Consider the following 20,328-nt stretch of genomic DNA (forward strand, 5'->3'; position numbering starts at 1 on the left):
ATTCTTAGGTGTTTAAATTTAACTGAAAAGTGATCCCTGTTAAATATGAGTGGGAATAAGAGAGGGAGGAGATGTACAATTTGGGACATGCTCAAACTGACTTGCCCCAAATGGTGGAGTCAGAAATGTGCCAGGGGATTCCAATACAATCCCATCAAGGTTGCATGTACCAATGCCATCTTACTAGTTCAAGTGATCAATTTCAGTTCACAACTGATCATAATGATAGGTCTAAGAGTCAAATGGATCACACAAACAAGACTAGTGTCTGCTAATACTAACTGATAGAATAAAAAAGGGAGAGAATGATCCAACATGGGAAGCGGGATACACAGCAGACTCATAGAATGGCAGATGTCCTAAACAGCACTCTGGCCTCAGAATCAGCCCTTAAGGCATTCAGATATGGCTGAAGAGCCCATGAGAGTATTTTAGGCATGGAAAGCCAAGACACTCTGGCAAAAACAAACAAACAAACAAAAAACAAACAAACAAAAAAACCACCTAAATGAAAGATCTCTGCGAGTGAGATCCCAGTATAAAGAATGGGCTATCAAAGAAGGAGGTATCTTTCTCTGAAGGGAGGAGAGAACTTCCACTTTGACTATGACCCTGTCGAAATAAGATCAAAGTCAGCAAATTCAAAAGTCTTCCATAACCTTGGCAACTCATGATTAGAGCCTAGGGAGATTACTGACACCATAAACAAGAGTGTCAAATTGTTAAGTCAACAACATGAGTCACTGTGCACTTACTCCTCATGTGGGATCTGTCCTTAATGTGTTATCCAATGTGAAGTAATGCTATAACTAGTACTGAAACAGTATTTTACACTTTGTGTTTCTGTGTGGGTGCAAACTGATGAAATCTTTACTCAATATATACTAAATTGATCTTCTGTATATAAAGATAATTGAAAATGAATCTTCATGTGAATGGGATGGGAGAGGGAGCGGGAGATGGGAGGGGTGTGAGTGGGAGGGAAGTTATGGGGGGGGGAAGCCATTGTAATCCATAAACTGTACTTTGGAAATTTATATTTACTAAATAAAAGTTTAAAAAAAAAGAAAAAAAAAGAAAAAAAACCCAAAATTGATAAATCATTGGTCCAACTAACCAAAAAAAAAAAAAAAAAAAAAAAAGGAAAGAGACTCAAATCAATAAAATCAAAGATGAAAAAGGAAACATAACAACAAATACCACAGACATAAAATACATCACCAGGAATTACTACAAAGAGCTGTATGCCTACAAACTGGAAAACATAGAAGAAATGGATAGATCGCTGGACACATACAATCAAAATGAGTCATGAAGACTCAGAAAACCTAAACAGACCAATGACCAAGACAGAAATTAAATCACTAATAAAGACCCTCCCAACAAAGAAAAGCCCAGGACTGGATGGTTTCACTGCTGAATTCCACCAGACCCTTGAAGAACTAATTCCAATTTCTCAAGCTATTCAGAACAACTGGAAGAGAGGGAATCTTTCCAAACTCCTTCTGATAAAGTCAGTATCACCCTAATTCCTTAACCAGAAAAAGAAACAACAGAGAAAAGAACTACACACCAAAGTATTCTCCCCCTTTCTAACCCAGTGCCCGATCTCCTTTTCTATTGATTCCCTCACAAATCACTTCACTCTTTACTTCCCTAACTTGAAAGTCTTAAGCTTACTTCCCTTATCACTGTTTCCATAGCACACCTGGATTAGGCTTGGGTCACAAACTGAGTAAATGGGAGAAAGTGACTTCATCCAGACTACACCTTTACTATTAAACAGCTTGCAGCTGCTCACATCTGTCCATGATTTCGCCAAACTGTGGTTCTACGCTTGGCTGTATCTAATAATATTGCAGGCACTACAGATTGAGGGAAAAAAAGGAGTAGGTAAGAGCTCTGAGAGAATCACATTATCCACAGCAACTTCCAAGGAGCCGCTGAGTTAGAATCTTGCAAATGGAATCACTGGGAGCTTCTTGTGTTACCAGTCACTACAACCCAGCAACCAGGTAAAATGTAAAGAAAACAGGGGTCAGCCATTTGGCGCAAGTGTTAAGATGTCATTTGGAATGTCTTCATCCCACATCAGAATGCCTAGGTTTGAGTCTCAGCCCACTTCTGATTTCAGCTTCCTGCCAATCAATGCAGACCCTTTGGAGGCAGCAGGTGATGGCTCAAGTAGTTGGGTTCCTGACATCCATATGGGAGAACCAGATTGAGTTCCTGGCTCCTGGCTTCTGCCTGGTCCAGCACTGGCTGTTGGAGGCATTTGAGGAGTGAACTAGTGATAGGAACTTTCTCTGTGTCTATCTGTCGCACTCGCTCCCTCTCTGCCTTTCAAATGTATAAAATAGATAAAATAAAGTGTAAAGGAAAACACATGCAAAATACTAAAGTGATTACTTTTATCCTGCTCAATAACAGAAGTAAACAAAACCTCAATCTACTGACAGTTGTGACCATCTTCTACCATTGTCTTGGTTATCCCAGTCCCAGTCATTTAGTTACCCAATTTTTAAGCATTTACAAGCACCTCACTGCATGTTGGGACCATATTCTTTCCTTTCTATTTCCATGTCTAAAATAAAAAGGAAGGAAAACAGAAAAATTAAGAATTTATAAAACATTATAAAAATGAAAAGTTTTAATGAATTATCAAGTGACAATAAATTGTTATAAAATATTCTTTCTTATAAAATCACTCACTGACACTGTGTGCAGAGGCTTGTAATGGTGAGAATTGTAAACAATATGTAACCTCAGGCATCTGAGTGGTTAGGCATATCTTGGAGATTAGACAGCAATTTATTTGAGAATCTAATGTAAGAATATATAAGCTTTTTTACTTAATGTAAATTTAAAATATGTTATCTCAAAAACAAAAAATAAAGAAAGAGAAGGAAGGAAGGAAGGAAGGAAGGAAGGAAGGAAGGAAGGAAGGAAGGAAAGTGAGGGGGGAAAGAGGGAAGGAAGAATGGAATATCATTACATTCTTAGAATTATATCTACAAATTACACTGAATCTGTTAAAAACTAATTAATTTTTTAAAAAATTTTAAAAGAACATGTAAAAATATGCATGAAGGATTCCAAACCAAGATGGCAATGGAGTCAGAGGCTCTGTGACCACCTGCCCACCCAGACGTCAACATGAATAACTATGCACACACCCAGTCACCTTCACAAGAGCTACAGAAGCCAGGTGAGAGACCACAGTGCCTCACCATGTCATAAGAAAAATCTCATTTAAAAGGCAAGAAGGAAATAGTTGCCTGTGTCACCCCTCCACCAGCTCCACAGAGCCTGGCATGCAGAGACACACACATTTTGAGAGAAGAAAAATGAACTGAATCCCACTGCCAAGAGCACTACAAAAACATCCAGTCAGAGTGAACCTCCCTTTCCCAGTCCCCAAGCCCATTTCTGCAGAGTATTTTCAGCTTTACATGCAGGTAGCCTCTCACCCACCTAACCTCCAGCAAACAGGAAACCTCAGTCATGTGGAGAGGTCAGAAGAGAAAGCTTAGGATCATGTCTCAAAACCTAAAGACTTCTACTCCTGGCCAGTGCTCACATTCTGAACCTCCATACTTGCCAAATGTCAAGTGGAGACCTGTGTTTGGAAGGGTCAGACTTATTTTGATGTGTGTCACTGACAGACTGGGGTAGGCTTAGCAGACACCCCCAGGACTTTGTGGGGATCTGTGACTATGCAACCCAGGTGTGACCAACCTGGGACCAGTCTGATTGACTAGAGAGCTGCCTTTATCACTATCCTTGAACCTTTGACAGATAGAAAGGGGCCTAGGGACCGTGTCTTGGGACTAAGTACTTGGTTGGTAAAGCCCAATGTTCGGCAGATCCTGATGGTTTTTCCCTTGGCAAGTACCCGTGAACAGACTCTCTGGACTTGCCCCATTGACAGGTAGACACCTGTGCACTGGTAAGACTTGTTTTGATGGGAATCAACACTAGCTTCTTGTAGGCCTTGTGTGCTCCCATAAGACTGCATAGGGTCTGATGACTGTGAGACCCAGGTGTGACATACCTAGGACCTACCTGAGCAGGTGAGGAGCTGCTTCCATAACTCCTATTACAACCTTCACCAGACAGTAAAGAATCACAGGACTGTTGGAGACTCATTGCCAGACCCATAAAACCCAGCACTGGGCAGATCCCAAAAGGTCCCTGTCACTAGGCCAGTGCTTGCAGACAGAACTTGAAGTTGTTCATGTGATGCTGGTTTGCAGATACACAGATACAGGAGTTATGAGGTCAACAGCTTCCAACAAGGTGTCTGGGACAAGCCAGCGAGTCCAAGCAGAAGTTTGCTTTCCCTCAGGAATGACAGCTTAGTTCTATGCTGCCTGTGGCCTAATGTCTGAACATAACCATTCTGTAAATCTTATTTAGTTTTCTAGTTATTATTCACAGTGTGAAAGGCAAGTCCAATAACAGATAGTGTGTCACAATCAGAATTAGAATCCACAACCAGTGATTTAATTTATACTGGAATGCTGGGTACAGTTATCTCTGATTTGGATATGTCTACTATGTATATATGTACATGAAGAGGCAGTAATATTGGCCTAAAATATTTAATTCCTATGTATGTTTCTTTTTATTATAGTTTTGTAGTACACTGGTTTTATTTTTCTGTTTATCAAAAAAGGTATAGAATTTTTCTGAACAAGATTGTGATGAAATTATTTACTAGGTTACATGGTATACGAGCGCCCTCTTCAGTTGCTGAAGAGAAGTGCAACTTATAAATACTAAATGACATCTTTTGATGAGGAAGGGCAGGATCACAATCATTTGATTCATTAATGGTACTTTTTTTTTTTCTTTTTGACAGGCAGAGTGGACAGTGAGAGAGAGAGAAAGGTCTTCCTTTTGCCGTTGGTTCACCCTCCAATGGCCGCCGCAGCCAGCACGCTGCAGCCAGCGCGCCGCACTGATCCGAAGGCAGGAGCCAGGTGCTTCTCCTGGTCTCCCATGGGGTGCAGGGCCAAGCACCTGAGCCATCCTCCACTGCACTCCTGGGCCACAGCAGAGAGCTGGCCTGGAAGAGGGGCAACTGGGACAGAATCCGGCACCCCGACCAGGACTAGAACCTGGTGTGCTGGCGCCACAGGTGGAGGATTAGCCTATTGAGCCACGGCGCTGGCCTCATTAATGGTACTTTTAAAATATTATTTATTTATTTTGTATTTAAAGTGTGAAAATCCTGAGATACACATAAAGAAATACAGGAGAAAAATTTTCCATATACTGGTTCACTCCCCAAATGCCCACAATAGCCAGGGGTAGGCCAAGTCAATGCTAGGAACTTGGAACTCAATCCAGGTCTCCCGTCAGGGTGGTAGGGACCCAAGCACTTGACCCATCGTCTGCTGCCTTTGAGGGTATACATCTGCAAGAAATTGGATTGGAAGTAGAGTAGTAATCTTATTCTTTTTTTTTTTTTTTTTTAAGATTTATCTGTTTACTTGAAAGGCAGAGGTACAGAGGCAGAGGCAGAGAGAGGGAAGGGGAGAGAGAGATAAAGAGAGAGAGAGAGAGAGTTTTCCAACTGCTGGTTCACTCCCCAAATGGCCACAATAGCCAGAGCTAAGCCAATCCAAAGCCAGGAGCCAGGAGCTTCTTCCGGGTTCTCCCACATGGGTGCAGGGACCCAAGGACTTGAGCCATTTTCTACTGCTTTCCCAGGCCATAGCAGAGTTGAATCAGAAGAGGAACAGCCGGGACTTTAACCAGTGGGACTGGAACCATATGTGATACAAGCTGCAGGCAGCGGCTTTACCCACTATGCCACAGTGCTGGCCCTAGTAACCTTATTTCACAGGAAAATAAACAAGCTGACTTCAGTTACACAAACTAAAATGCTCCTTTCTTCATATTCAAGTTTTACCCTAAATATTAATCCCATAATAAGCAACCAAGAACTAATGGAGGATTTGAGTCAGTGATGAGTTCATGTCTGTTTTGGAAATAACATTCTTGAAATATCTAAAAAATGGAAAAATTATCCTGCAAGTCAGAAAGAAGGAACATGACACTCATGGATGTAAAGACTATATTTAATGTTGTTTCTTTTTCCAAATTTAGGACTGCAATCAAGATTTCAGGAGGGTTATTTCTTGGTGCACTAGAAACAATTATTCTAAAATACATCTGAAAAGGCACAATTTGAAGAATTTCCAAAAACATAGCAAACAAACAAAAAATGATGAATGGGGGGCTGGCTCTGTGGTGCAGTAGGTTAATCTTCCACCTGCGGCACCAGCATCCCATATGGGCGCTGGTTCTAGTCCCAGCTACCCCTCTTTCAACACAGCTCTCTGCTATGGCCTGGAAAACAGTAGATGGCCCAAGTGTACAGGCCCCTGCACCCGCAAGGGAGACCAGGAAGAAGCACCTGGCTCCTGGCTTCTGATAGGCACAGCTCCAGCCATTGCGGCCATCTGGGGAGTGAGCCAACAGAAGGAAGACCTTTCTCTCATCTCCCCCTCTCATTGTAACTCTACCTCTCAAATAAATAAACAAAAAATCTTTAAAAAAATGATGGATGGATTTTTCTTCCCTTTCTTGTTCTTTCCATTCTTATTCTCTTACATATTTACTGAGTACCTATTATGTGGCCAAAAAAAAAAAAAAAAAAAAGGAAAAGAAAAAGCTATTCACTGTGGTTATAAATCACAATTAAGTACAGAGAGGATCATTTGTTTCATAGAACATATAAACTAATTACTCTGGAGGCAGTTTTAAAGGGTTTAAAAGCACTGGCTTTGAAAAACAGTGAGATTTAATGTAAGAAAAAACAAAGATGCTGGCCAACAAAGGCAAAATATATCATAACATTCTCGGGATACAGTTCTAAGAAGACTGTTGGAGAACAAATCAAACACAACATTCATTTTCTCAAACAATGTAAGAAAAGCAAGCAAACATGAGGTTTGGAGTTAATCACATCTCTGCCCTTTGTGGCATCATTAGGAGTGAGTGTGATGAAGAATGTGAACCACATCAACAGGTGCTAATAGAAAGAAGCAAATAAATGAATGTGTAGATCCCTAGGTAAGTTGATATAGAGTAAAGGACAAAACAGGAAAAGTGTCTAGAACGTTAAAGAGGGGAAACGGGCTAATTCATCCTGCAGTTTTTTTAATCAGTAAAAAAAAAAGGGGGGGATTTGTACGGGGCAGGTGGCCTAAGTAGCATCAGGACATTAAAGAGGCTTCCTTGAGAGTCTAGAGGGCATAGGTAAGTAACAACAATAGCAGAATTGTATAGTCAATTGTATAGTATTTTTTCTATCCTTCTCCATAATCAAGGTCTGGAAGCTGAATTGACCCTAACTTGGAAGAAAGAGGAGACTACAGAGCATGATGTCAACAGAGAATGGACAGACGTGTAAGGAGGCTAAATATAAATGTCAGATTACAGGGTTCAGTCTGGTACAGGAACACAAAACAACAAGGTACTAACAATACAGCATAAATTAAAGCCTGTGAGGTGGGATTTTTCAAAATCATGGCAAATTTTTGAACTTGCCAGAGCTGAGGTGTGGTGCAGGGCAACAAGTGGAGAAATGGGAGGCTTGGGCATTGCAAATATTTGAGACATTGTGATTTCCCAAACAAATAGAAAAATATACCCAAAAAATGTAAAACAGGTTAGACTTGTGAGAAGTAGAGATAGAGCAGTCTGGAAAGACTAGTACCTGCTTGAATCAAAATTCACCAAAAGTTCTGGAACGTGGTGTGACATTAACCTACTATGCAGGTAATGAATCCTTCAGCTGTCCGTTCTTCTTGTTCTCATGATGCACAAACAGAAATCAGAAGTGCAGAGCCTCCAAGTTTGTCCTTGCCTGCTGGAGCATGAAACATCAGAGGGGGTGGCTCAAGAGACAGATCAGCTTCAGAAACAACCCTCAGAGCAAACTCATGCCACACAAGTGGTCAGTGTCCTAAGCAAGGAGACTGCCACTCTGCTCCCCACATTCCTGGCCACAAGACATTCAGAACAGCAACTCTTCTCAAGGTTAGTTGGGACCTCAGGTTTAGTTCCATCATTCAGGTAATTTCTCTTTGCCTTCACGTTCCTTAATCCATATCAGTGATTTTTCCCATCACTGGAAGATCTCAACATTAACAGTGAGTCTCTCTCTCTCTTTTTTTTTTTTTTATTACTTTTTTCCTCCAACACCCTCCTTTTCTTTGCAGGTGAAAATAAGGGGAGTCTCTACCTTAATGTGGTTCTCCTTTGTTTCTCTATGTGCTCACCTGCTAGAATTTGGAGGAGAGACATGAATTCCCTAGATCATGATGAAAATGAAGAAATGGACTTGAATAGTCTCTTCTCTCTGGGTCTAACAGTCCCATCTCTACAAAGTAAAGTTTGATTTAATAAATCGCCAATTTAGTGTATTTAAGCTTTTATATTAATACCAATTGGCCCTCTCAATATTCTACAAAGTTCATATTTCTTCTGAGACTCACACATCCAGGAGATGCTGAATCTAGGACTTGAACTCTGATTTCTGACTACCAACTCCATGCTTTCTTGCATCTCATTCATTTCAATAAATCAATCCAAGGCCAAAAAGTTAATGGAAATGTGTATTATGAAAAAACTCTATGTGGGCTTCAAAATATTTCACACCAAAATAAATATATGGTTTAATTTCATTTTCTACAAACTTCTTAAGTTCCTGTCTGTACATATGTATATATCCTGATTCTTATATCATGGATGGTACACATAATCGGTATAACCCAGGACCAATAATTCCATTCGTAATCACAGCTTTATATTTGTGCCCATGTGATTGGCCCAGCAAAATGAGAAACTAGCTAGGAAATGAAGTACTTCGTGTGAGAGAAACTAGTCCATGCCAGGAAATCAAACAGCTTGTGTTACAGGGTGACATGTGCCTGCATATGAGGGACAACCCTACTTCACACCTATTGTCCCAGAATTCTTATGACTGTATGGCATGTTTATAATCACTAATAAGAGCATCCAAGTTTAGGTAATAAACTGTAGGGAAAATTTATTAATAGTTAACATGTTTGGAGTCTTGACGCCTGAATGAGAGTCCTAGGGTCATTCTTCCAGGCCAGGACTGTGATGTATGTAGACTGATTATTGGCAGAAGGGAAAAAGTTAGTTTTCTCCCCTTTCCGAGAGCAGAGGGACCTTTCAGGCCAGTGAGGCTGTCAGGATCAACTGCAGTACAATGGCACCCTGTTGGGTATGGGGTATCTGATGTTTGGAAAGCCAGCTCTCCCAGAGATTAGGACCAAATTGTCTTGGCTATTTTTGTAGACTTCACCAAAGAAGGATACTAGATGAAATCGAATGGCTGTCTTTCTCCAAAGATCATATTTTTCCTGGTATCCTCTACTTTGGCACATACTGTTTTTTCAGGTGAGTGACCTTGTATTTTGGCGGATATTAAATATCTGATTTTCTTAAAGTTGTACGAAAGGGAAAAAAGTCATTTGTGATATTGGATGGGGAATGCTTTGTTTAAATGTAAGCCTTTGAGACTGTCAATCAAATTCAAGTATCATGGAAAGATATTTCCCTGTGGGGCCGGCATTGTGACACTGTGGGTTAAGCTTCCACTTACATCACCAGCATCCCACATCAGAGTGTTAGTTCAAGTCTTGCCTGCTCTGCTTCTGATCCACCTCCCTGCTAATGTGCCTAGGAAAGCAGCAGAAGATGGCACAGGTGCTTGGGTCCCTGTCACCCATATAGAGACCAGAATGGAGTTCCTGGATCCTGGCTTCAGCCTGGCAGAGATCTGGCTGTTGTGGCCATTTGGGGAATGAACCAGGAGAAAGAAATCACTTGCTCTCTCTCTCTCTTTCTCCATTTCAAATAAGTAAATAAATCTTTTTTTTAAAGAATAACGTTTTCCTAAATGGAAAAGTCAGACTTGTTTTCTGCCTTGTGGATTCTCATGCCCTTTTCTAGAGAAATCCTCTAGAGTAGACAAAATTGTAATGTTTGTGTGAGTATGATTTTCTGCTGATAAAACAACAATGTATTTTCATCCAGGCTTCAGCAGGTTCTTTAAATGATGATAATGGAAAATAAAACAGACACAAAAGCATTTGTGAGAATTGTGCTCAGATCATGTGTGTGTCTGAATAGTTTGGGGATAAACCTTATGTCACTTGCTAATAGAGGTTAAAGGATGACCTCTTAAAATATCTAAGATCTAATATCAATCACCAGAAGTTTTGAATATGCTGTTTTTCTTGGAAAAAGAGATTTTTGCAGATCTGATTAATGTTCTTGAGATGGGAAGATTATTCTAGATCACTGAGGTGGGAACAATATCATCACAGATTCTTAGAAGAGGGAGGCAGGAGGACAGGGCTCAGAAGGAGACATGACAGTGGAAGCAGAGGCTGGAATGATGTGAGAATGGAGCCATGGTTCAAGGAATTCGGGTGTCCTGTAGAGGCTGAAAAAAGTAAGGAAATGATTCTTCCCTAGTGTCGCTCGCTCGACGACACAGGACCCTGTGCTGTTCTTTTGTCTGCTCGGCCCTCCCCGGGTTTGCTGCTGGTTCTTCCCAGGTTGGCTACTGTCCCTTCCACCTCCGTGGAAGGGCGGTTCCCCCTGGCCACTTTCCCCACTTCCGCGGGGGAGCGGCACACCGCCGGCCGGCTCTCTCGGGGGCTGCACAGGTGTTCCCTCAGATAGATATTCCCCAGTGCATGTTGTCTCTCTCCTCCTTTATAGTCCTCTTCCACCAATCCCAACTCTGCTACCCACACGCCGAGTACGCTGCTCTCCTCCAATCAGGAGCAGGTCCTACAGTTTATTGGTTGAACTGGAGGCAGCTGTGTAGAAGCTGTTTTTACTCCTCTCCCAGCGCCATATTGTGGGAGAGCAGATGCATAGAATAAGTCTTAATTCCAGTAACTTAGTCTAGTCCGAGTTGCTCCCAGTTGCTCCCCACACCCTAGAATTCCAGAAGGAATGCAGCCAGGCTGGTGCCTGAGTTTTAGGGCTTCCTACCTCTAGAACTGTGAGATAATAAACCTATGTCATTTGAAGTCACTAATTTTGATAATTCCTTATAGCAGTGACAGGAAACTAGTACACTGGGAAGAAGTGACAGAGTAGTAAAGCTGATGCTACAGTATATCTTACCTACTTTTGCATTCTTACATTCTCCATAAATGTTTCATAGCAAATGCTCTGTAAAGGAATATTTAAAATTTAGCTACCATCAATTAATTATCTGCTATGTGTAGATTCTCTGCAATATATTTTATTATTTTATGTAACCCTCAGTTGGACAGAATTCGATTAATCATAATAGTTGGTTGGTTCAATAAATGTCACTGTGACCCATCACATACCAATTTGCATTCCCACCAGTAACATGAAAATACATCTTTCTTAACAACTAATTTGATAGCTGAGATGACATTTTAGTCTATTTTTAATCAAGCAATTTTCTTCTCATGGGTGAAGCTGAACACTTTTTGCAGATTGTAAGGATTAATTCTGTATCCTTATTGAGGATGTGGGTAAGTGTGAACTGTATGTATTTGGTATCTTGCATGCTCTAAATTGATTTTATTTTTATTTCATCAATTTTAAATAGTTCTTTATACACTAGAGATGTTAGCTCTTTATCAAATACATTTTAAGCCTATATGTGTTTATTTTTTTGCCGAGAAGTCTTCTTTATTTTTATGTAATAAAATATATCAGTCTTTTCTGTTAATGTATTTAAATAAATGAGTCATTTTCACAAAGTCTCTCCCTATAATTATGTTTAAAGAGGGATTCTGTCATATTTTAATCTTTGCATTGCCTTATTTTCTTTTCATTAAAAAAAATTCATTTGAGAAGCAGAAAGAGAGAGAAAGAGTCAGAGAGAGCTTCCATCTACTGATTCACTCTCCAAATGCCCGCAGTGGCTCAAGGTGGGCTGGTACTCAAACCAGGAACGAGGAATTCAATCCAGGTTACTCTTGCGTTACAGGGACTTAAAGTACTTGGGCTATCATTGCTGTCTCTCAGAGTCAGCACTGCAGAAAACTGGTCAGGAACCAGATTCAGGATTTGAACCCAAGCACTCTGACATAGGATGTGGGTATCTTAACCACTAACCTAAATGTCTTCTCCTGGTTTCATTCTTAATATTCAGATCCTAATTCATTTGAAGTTTATTCTTACTTGGTATGCAGTATATATGTGTAATTTATTTTATTTTTACTAAACGAGGCGCATTATTTTTCTTTTCTCATAACTACACCCAACTTCTTTTGTCATGTAAATACTTTGACTTTATAGGATTAGATAAAAACATGATCATTTTTTATTCAGCATGATCTGGTCCTGGAAAGATTATCAGGTCTTTTGTTTACTTTTTGGAAATATTGCTAAATACTATTCAGCATTTCTCTATTAACTTTTGAAAATTCTCACTTTGGGAACATTAGAATATTTTCTGATGTTTTAAATATTTAACAGTGAGAAGTAAGTAACAGCCAAACTACAATAAGCCCTTTCCTATTCCTCTACTCCTACAAACTCAGTCTCCTGAAAGCCAGGCCAAAACTGGAAGCCTGGAACTCTATTTGGGTCCCTTTATGGGTAGCAGGAACCCAAATACTTGGCCTGACCTATTAGTTGCTGCCTCCTATATGTATCAGCAAGAAGCTGAATAGGAAGTGGAGTTGGGATTTGATCCCAGGCACTCCAATATGGGATGTGGGCATGACACACAGCAGTTTAACCCACTATACCACAATGCCCACCCAACCTTAAGTTTTCTTGTCATCACTGAGTCCTTTAAGCACAATGTGTTCATAGGAACTAGCCTAATACATTACTTACTGCATCACATTTAATCTTTGCAATACTCTTAAAATGCAAATAATTATCCCAGTTATAATGAGGAGGAAATCAGAGACACCAGTCCAATAACTCACTGAAAATAACATTGTTTATAAGTTATGCATACAACCACACAACAGTGTTTACTCTCTTCAGTTACATAGGAAAGCCATAAATATGACTGTGAAAATAAAAGTAACGGATAAAGTAGCTAACACAGGAATGTTGTCTACAAATACTGTTGCTATAAATTATTTTGTATACTTTTGAGCAAATGTATAGTTGTCATATTTCTTTATTCCAAGTAGTTTCAGTAAGAAAAATCATATCCCATGGGGAACTTTAACTTACTGTTTGTACTTTATTTGCAGGGATCTTCAAACCCCGTGACAGTTCTAAATGGCCTATGGTACATTTGCATTTCTAATTCTGGATTCTCTTTCTAATAATGATCAAAGTCTTGACATGACTTATCTAAAATTTAATGAAAGTAAAGTAGAAAGAAAGGACTTTATCTGGACTCTGGCATGTAGCTTAACCTTTCCTGGCTTAGATGCTTTCCAATGCAACAAAAGCATGATAGTATAGTAATAACTTATAATAAAATGAATACATATAGTCAAATAAAATATATGAGTCAGTGTATTTCTGAGGATTAAGTGAAATAACACCTGTCATTTACTCAAAGTCACAAAGCTGTATTGTGGTAAGTCCAAAATTTATTCCTAGTCTTGATACAGAACCTTCATTTTACCAACCACTCTTGAGCCGTCTAGAATTCACAAACACATCTATCTCTCCACTCAGAAACTTCCTTCTGTGAGTTAGAGACCAAGGTTAAATGAAAACTTCACATTTGGAGTTAAGCATGGACATTATAAGGTATGGATTGAGGAGATGATGGGATGGGGGCAGACGCTACAGTCAGAAAAACAAAAACAAAAATTGGTCACCTGGTGGGAAGCCAGAGCACAGGAAATTTTTGAAAAGATCAATGAATTGTTAAGATTTGCTATTATTTCTATCTGTGGCAGAAGTGATAGGCAAGGCACAGATGGAATTAAATAATAAGAATATTCATTACTCCTATGATATTTTGTGGTATGTGCAGCCCCCGTGCCATATATATCAACCACTGGATCCTCTTTATGAAGCAAACTGTCCTAATGTGACAGCATATGTGTGTGCTACAAACATGCGTACTTACCAGAATGAGTGTTTCTTCTGCACTGAACAGTGGTAAGTTAAAAATAAAACACCATTACTATATTTTTTCTCTATGTTTCTTCATGTAAGTTCCAAACAATATAAGCCAAGGAATTAGGTTTTACTGATGTGTACCATTAAAAAAAAAATAGTCTGTTGTTCATGAAAGATTAGGGGTAGGGACAAGCATGTGGCACAACTTACAACAATGCTTGAGATGCCTACATCCAAGTGCTGAGTTTGAGTCCTGCTCCACTTTTAATCCTGGCTTTCTGCTAAGGTTCATGTGAGAGGCAGCAGGTGATGGCTCACGTGGTTGGGTCTTCTGCCACCCATGTGGGAGAACTGGATTGAATTATTGGCTCTCAGCTTCAACCTGGCCCAGTCTAGGCTGTTGCAAATGTCTGAGGAGTGAACCACTGCATAAGAACTTTGTCCATCTGACTGACCATCTGCCTGTCTCTGCCTCTTTGTCCCTCAAATTAGTAAAAATGAGTACATATTTTAAAATTTAAAAAAGAAATATCAGGAGCAGACTATTTAGACAGTAAAAGTTTCTTTTAAAAATTTAGTTAACATTCACAGTAGACATTTTTAATAGAAATGCGTACATGATATTTTGGGAGAATTTCAGGGATCATATTTATAAGAAGTCTACAGATTATATTCAAACAATAAATGAAAATCCAAAATCACTCAAATTTTCTTTCACAAGTCACACTGACAAGCCTATGTGTAGTACCTTATCAATGTCGTTTGAGAGAAATTAATAGATATAGAAACAGATAAAGATGAAGATAAAGCAATGGGTATAAATGAAGACCTAGACATATATACATATATATAGGCACAAATACTATTACATATGAGTAATAAAGTGGTTATGTTTCTTACATGCATAAAAATTAATAGCTAACTTGTAATATTATTTGCCTTTCAAATAATTTCAGTAGGAAATTTAGATTAAAAATCAAGACATTCCTTGTGATATATTTTAGCACCATTTGACGCTGTTTTTATAAGTCAGCCTATGTCTTGACAGTAACCCTTCCATGATTTTTGAGATCTCCTAGGTTGGGGGTCCCAGGCCTACTCAGGTTTGATGATTTACTAGAAGGCCTCATAAAATATAACAGCTGTTATTTTCATTGTATCTATTTATTACAACGAAAATATACAAATTTATATCAGCCAAGACAACAGGGTGAATAGGTCTAGAAGTATCACTGTTGTGGCTATATTTTACCTCTTGGTAGAAAAATCCAGTATGTCTATGCTGAACGGAAAAGTACTGAGATGGGAATGGGTTACAGGACGAAACTTTTTTTGAAAAACTTCAGAGAGGCCGGTGCCGTGGCTCAATAGGCTAATCCTCCGCCTTGCGGTGCCAGCACACTGGGTTCTAGTCCCGGTCGGGGCACCGGATTCTGTCCCGGTTGCCCCTCTTCCAGGCCAGCTCTCTGCTGTGGCCCGGGAGTGCAGTGGAGGATGGCCCAAGTGCTTGGGCCCTGCACCCCATGGGAGACCAGGAGAAGCACCTGGCTCCTGCTTTCGGATCAACGCGGTGCGCCGGCCGCGGCGGCCATTGGAGGTTGAACCAATGGCAAAAAGGAAGACCTTTCTCTCTGTCTCTCTCTCTCACTGTCCACTCTGCCTGTCAAAAAAAAAAAAAAAAAAATTAAAAGAAAAAAAAGAAAAAGAAAAACTTAACAGAATGGGGCCAGCACCACGGTTTAGTAGGTTAATCCTCCACCTGCAGTCCCGGCATCCTATATGGACGCCAGTTCTAGTCCTGGCTGCTCCTCTTCCGATCCAGCTCTCTGCTATGGCCTGAGAAAGCAGTACAAAATGGCCCAAGTCCTTGGGTCCCTGCACCCCCGTGGGAGACTGGGAAGAAGCTCCTGGCTCCTGGCTTCTGATCGGTGTAGCTCCGGCCATTGCAGCCATTTGGGGAGTGAACCAACGGAAGGAAGACCTTTCTCCCTGTCTCTCCCTCTCACTGTCTGTATCTCTACCTCTCAAATGAATAAAAATCTTTAAAAAAAGAAAACTTCACAGAACACTTTTTGGATAATCAACACATAAAGAATGTACTAACTGTGGTGGTGACAAACAGGAATAAAAAAATGACGGATGTAAAGGAAATTTTAAAGCAGCCTTCTTTATAGGACTTAAAAGACAAAGAAAGTGCATTCAAGAACAATGCCCACTCTCCTTATAATACTAATCTTCTTTCTTTTCTCTTCCCTTTAGGGAATTTGGTTCTCGTATTCAATTTGCCAAATATGGAAAATGTGATGAATGATTAACAGAATACCTCCATTTGCTTATTCTTTTAGCTTCCAAATATTACTTCTTTTGAAATTTGATGGTGTAAATTAAATAACATATCCCTGTGCTGTACCAAATTTGGAACAAAATGGGGGAAAAAGGGAATGTAACTCACAGATAACCAAGTATCACTTTATTACAAATAAACATAATAAAAAGGAACTAACTAATGGACAATTCATTTTTGGGACCTGATTATTTAAAGATATCTATTTTGGAGCTTCCAAGTTCTGTTCACCAAGTGGGTTTTCTGGCCCCCCAATGAGTAATGCTCACAGAGCACAAGCTTCCTTGCACAGCCACTCCACGCTGCGTTCGTCTCACTTGTAGACGAGCAAAAGAGAAAATATTTTCCCTGCAAAGGAGGGAGCCACTGAGTCACTTAGGCCTATTGCTATTTCTGCAAACTCCCCAAACAGATAACCTAACACCTTTTTTAGTTGGAGAAGTAAGTTATCAGAGAGAGATGAGGAATGTCATGCCAATGGATGTCTGTTACTCAAAGTAGTGACACTAGCACGGAAATGAGGAGATCCAAACTCTGCTTTCAGTCTTGTCACTGCTTAGTTTGTGTTATATTAGCTATCAGTGTCCTTGGCTGTAGCAGTTCCATAATTATCTTGGTTTGGATTATTTCATTGCTTATGTAGAAGAGTCACCCATCACTTTGCCTGGTATCTGGCCTCAGGCAGGTAATGACCTTTGGTGAAAGTCACTAGTATTCCTTCATTTGTTAAGCAAGATTCAGGTCTTTTGATCTTCTATGAGCTCACATCAGGTAGCAAAAATATCTCACTATAACCAACATGGAATGTTGTTAACAGCTGTTTTGGGAATTGAGGTTTAAAGAAAGCAATGGAGTAGACATCTTCTGCTGCTGTTTTCATATCCTTTTTTTTTTTTTTTTTTTTTTTTGACAGGCAAAGTGGACAGTGAGAGAGAGGGAGACAGAGAGAAAGGTCTTCCTTTTGCCATTGGTTCACCCTCCAATGGCTGCCGCGGCTGGCGCACTGCGACCGGCACACCGTGCTGATCTGATGGCAGGAGCCAGGTACTTATCCTGGTCTCCCATGGGGTGCAGGGCCCAAGCACTTGGGCCATCCTCCACTGCACTCCCGGGCCATAGCAGAGAGCTGGCCTGGAAGAGGGGCAACCGGGACAGAATCCGGCGCCCCGACCAGGACTAGAACCCAGTGTGCCGGCACCGCAAGGTGGAGGATTAGCCTAGTGGGCCGCGGTTCCGGCCTGTTTTCATATCCCAATATATACATTTCTAGTGTCAGAAACCCTAATTACCTCTTAGCAAACTTATCAAACTTCAGCTTTTGTCTTCAGTTGTGTTGATTCCATCATGATCCCTGTGGAGCCTACCACCTAGGCCTATTCTAATCTACAAATGGATGTCCTCCCACCACAAACATCATTATAAGTATCAGTAGATGACTCAAACAGAGTCTTGACCTGGAAGTGCTGCAAGAAAGACCATCTTTTCTCTTAGACATGGACCTGGAAAATGTTGCCTGAAAACTGAAACTAGTCTCTGGTGAGAGAAAATAGGGCCTCTTTAAAAATTAAATCAAAATAGAGACAAAGAAACAGAGAGAAACTATATTTCGATGACATAAATTTCTTGTTTCAAGCCATCCCTGCATCGTCTGTTCTTTGACTTCTCCTTTAAATGGAATAATAAATTCCCTCTTCTCTTACAGAGTTGGTGTCATGTTTTCTGTTCCCTGAGACAAGCCAAATAATAAATTCAAGAAGAAAGGACTTTGGGGGAAGAGAACTAGTCTCTGGATGTATTGCTTTTGCAAAAATCCTTTCTCAGAGTGTAACTATATTGGAAACCACTCTTTGGTCACAAAGGCCATATGGGCATCTTGACCCAGGCATTAAAATATATATAAAGAGGTCAATTTTTTAAAAAGTATTCAAGAAGTTCAGGGACAGAGAGACACAGAGACAGAGACAGAATTCCACCTGCTGGTTTACTTTCTAAGTGCCTGCAGTAATCAGGGCTGGGCTAGGCTGGACCAAATCCAAGAACTGAGAATCCAACCCAGGTGAATGGCAGGGATTTGGGAAGTTGAGCCATCACCTGACCTCTTCTCGGGTCTGCTTTGCAAGAAGCTAGAATTAAGAGAGCAAGGACTTGAACCCAGGAACTAGAAAATATATAACCCCTTTGCAATTTTGAGGACCAGGAATTCTTTTCTGTCAAGGGAAGAACATGCCTGCAGAAGTGAAATGTATTCCCTATTATTGATCCGAGCTATTGAATGCCCTGCAGGCATCTTAACCATTAGGCCAACAACCACTCAAAATGTTAACTTTTGGGGCCAGCACTGTGGCATAGCAGGTTAAGCTTCCTCATCCAGTGCTGGCATCCAATATGGGCACCGGTTTGTGTCCCAGCTGCTCCACTTCCAATCCAGCTCTCTGCTATGGCCTGGGAAAGAAGTGGAAGATAGCCCAATTCCTTGGGTCCCTGCACCTGCATGGGAGACCCAGTAGAAACTCCTGGCTCCTGGCTTCAGATCAGTATAGCTCCGGCGGCTGCAGCCAATTGGGGAGTGAACCCGCAGATTGAAGACCTCTCTGCCTCTCCTTCTCTCTCTGTGTAACTGTGACTTTCAAATAAATAAATAAATTTAAAAAAGGTTAACTTTTATAAAAAGTTTAATATGAATTCATGATTACAGAAAATCATATTCCTGCAAAAGAAAATCCATAAGCAATAGACCATGGCTGAATTACTAATCATGGCAACAGAGCCTTTTTTCCAAGAGAACAGAATACCAAAAGATCAGCTGTATCTCAACTAGCGAGTTCTAGAGAATGTCTTTATCAAAGTCATCTCTTGAATATTCTTGCTATCTCATGTTTCTTCTCACTAGCCCTTATTCTGTGGGTCCTTTCCCTAACAAACATATCCACTGTGTCCCCCAGATCCTTGGTTGTGTGATAAATAAGCTCACCTACAGGCTCATCCTCATTACTAAATGCTCCTTGCATTTCCTTGCCCTGGCTGACTCCGGAGTTTCCCCAAGGATGATGCTGGCATAGAGCAGAGTAGAGCATGCCCATTCTGCTACAGGACTGCAGGGGAGACTGGCACTTTATTGATTTTCTGAGGCAGCTTCTGGGCTTTTGCTTCTCTGTCCTATTGGAAAAGCAACATTAAGCACATGGTAGCTTAATCAGTCACTTTAGCACTGTTTTTACACTCTGGCCATGCTCCCAAAGTAACGTATGTATTTTGGCTTCTAACATAGCCTTTCTTCCCAACATTCATGTCATTGTCCTACGGTGCTTCACGTCCACCTGGTTGATCATCCATACCTTAACCTGGCAGTCTCAGCTGAACATTTCACTTATTTTTTTAAAGATTTGTTTATTTATTTATTAAAAGGCAGAATTAGAGAGAGAGAGAGAAATAGAGAGAGGGAGAGAGACAGAGAGAGGTCTTTCATCTGCTGGTTCATTCCCCAAATGACTGCAACAGCCAGAGCTGAGCTGATCCGAAGCCAGGCGCCAGGAGCTTCTTCCAGGTCTCCCACGCAGGTGCAGGGGCCCAAGCACTTGGGCCATCCTCAGCTGCTTTCTCAGGCCATAGCAGAGAGCTGGATCGGAAGAGGAGCAGCAGGGACTCGAGCCACAGGTGGTGGCTTTATCTGCCAAGCCAGAGTGCCAGTCCCTCAGCTGAACATTTTAAATGTCAAGTGTGCTACTCTCCAATGTGTTTATGTGTTGGGGAAACCCACTTGTGCTACTCTAATTTAGAATTCATTCCTACATTACATCATTCCTATTCAAACTCCTCAAATTTCATGACACAAATAGATTGCAAGGCATTCAATATCCCTGTGATCAATACTAGGGAATACATTTCACTTCTAC

At 40.6% G+C, this 20,328-nt stretch overlaps 2 protein-coding genes across 11 annotated transcripts in view; one reads left to right on the forward strand and one right to left on the reverse strand.

Annotated features, from left to right (window-relative positions):
* LOC103347914 (ovomucoid) overlaps window positions 1–20,328 on the reverse strand; it is a 138,638-nt gene that overhangs the window by 31,859 nt on the left and 86,451 nt on the right. The gene's annotated exons all lie outside the window — the stretch shown is intronic.
* On the forward strand, window positions 7,884–16,581 carry SPINK13 (serine peptidase inhibitor Kazal type 13). Its single transcript, XM_051844383.2, has 5 exons — window positions 7,884–8,055; window positions 9,343–9,444; window positions 13,263–13,300; window positions 14,003–14,130; window positions 16,351–16,581. The coding sequence occupies exons 2-5, from the start codon at window positions 9,366–9,368 to the stop codon at window positions 16,400–16,402; spliced, it is 297 nt and encodes a 98-aa protein (XP_051700343.2). The 5' UTR covers window positions 7,884–8,055; window positions 9,343–9,365; the 3' UTR covers window positions 16,403–16,581.

This window comes from Oryctolagus cuniculus, chromosome 6 (genome assembly GCF_964237555.1).
Source record: "Oryctolagus cuniculus chromosome 6, mOryCun1.1, whole genome shotgun sequence".
NCBI classification, from domain to species: Eukaryota; Metazoa; Chordata; class Mammalia; order Lagomorpha; family Leporidae; genus Oryctolagus; species Oryctolagus cuniculus.

What these genes read in the sequence shown, in the direction of transcription:
- SPINK13 (XM_051844383.2), top strand. Translation starts at nt 9,366, where the DNA reads ATGAAATCGAATGGCTGTCTTTCTCCAAAGATCATATTTTTCCTGGTA. An exon ending in GGCACATACTGTTTTTTCAG is followed by an intron (nt 9,445 to 13,262) that starts GTGAGTGACCTT and finishes CTTTATTTGCAG; the next exon opens with GGATCTTCAAACCCCGTGAC. An exon ending in ACAGTTCTAAATGGCCTATG is followed by an intron (nt 13,301 to 14,002) that starts GTACATTTGCAT and finishes TGGTATGTGCAG; the next exon opens with CCCCCGTGCCATATATATCA.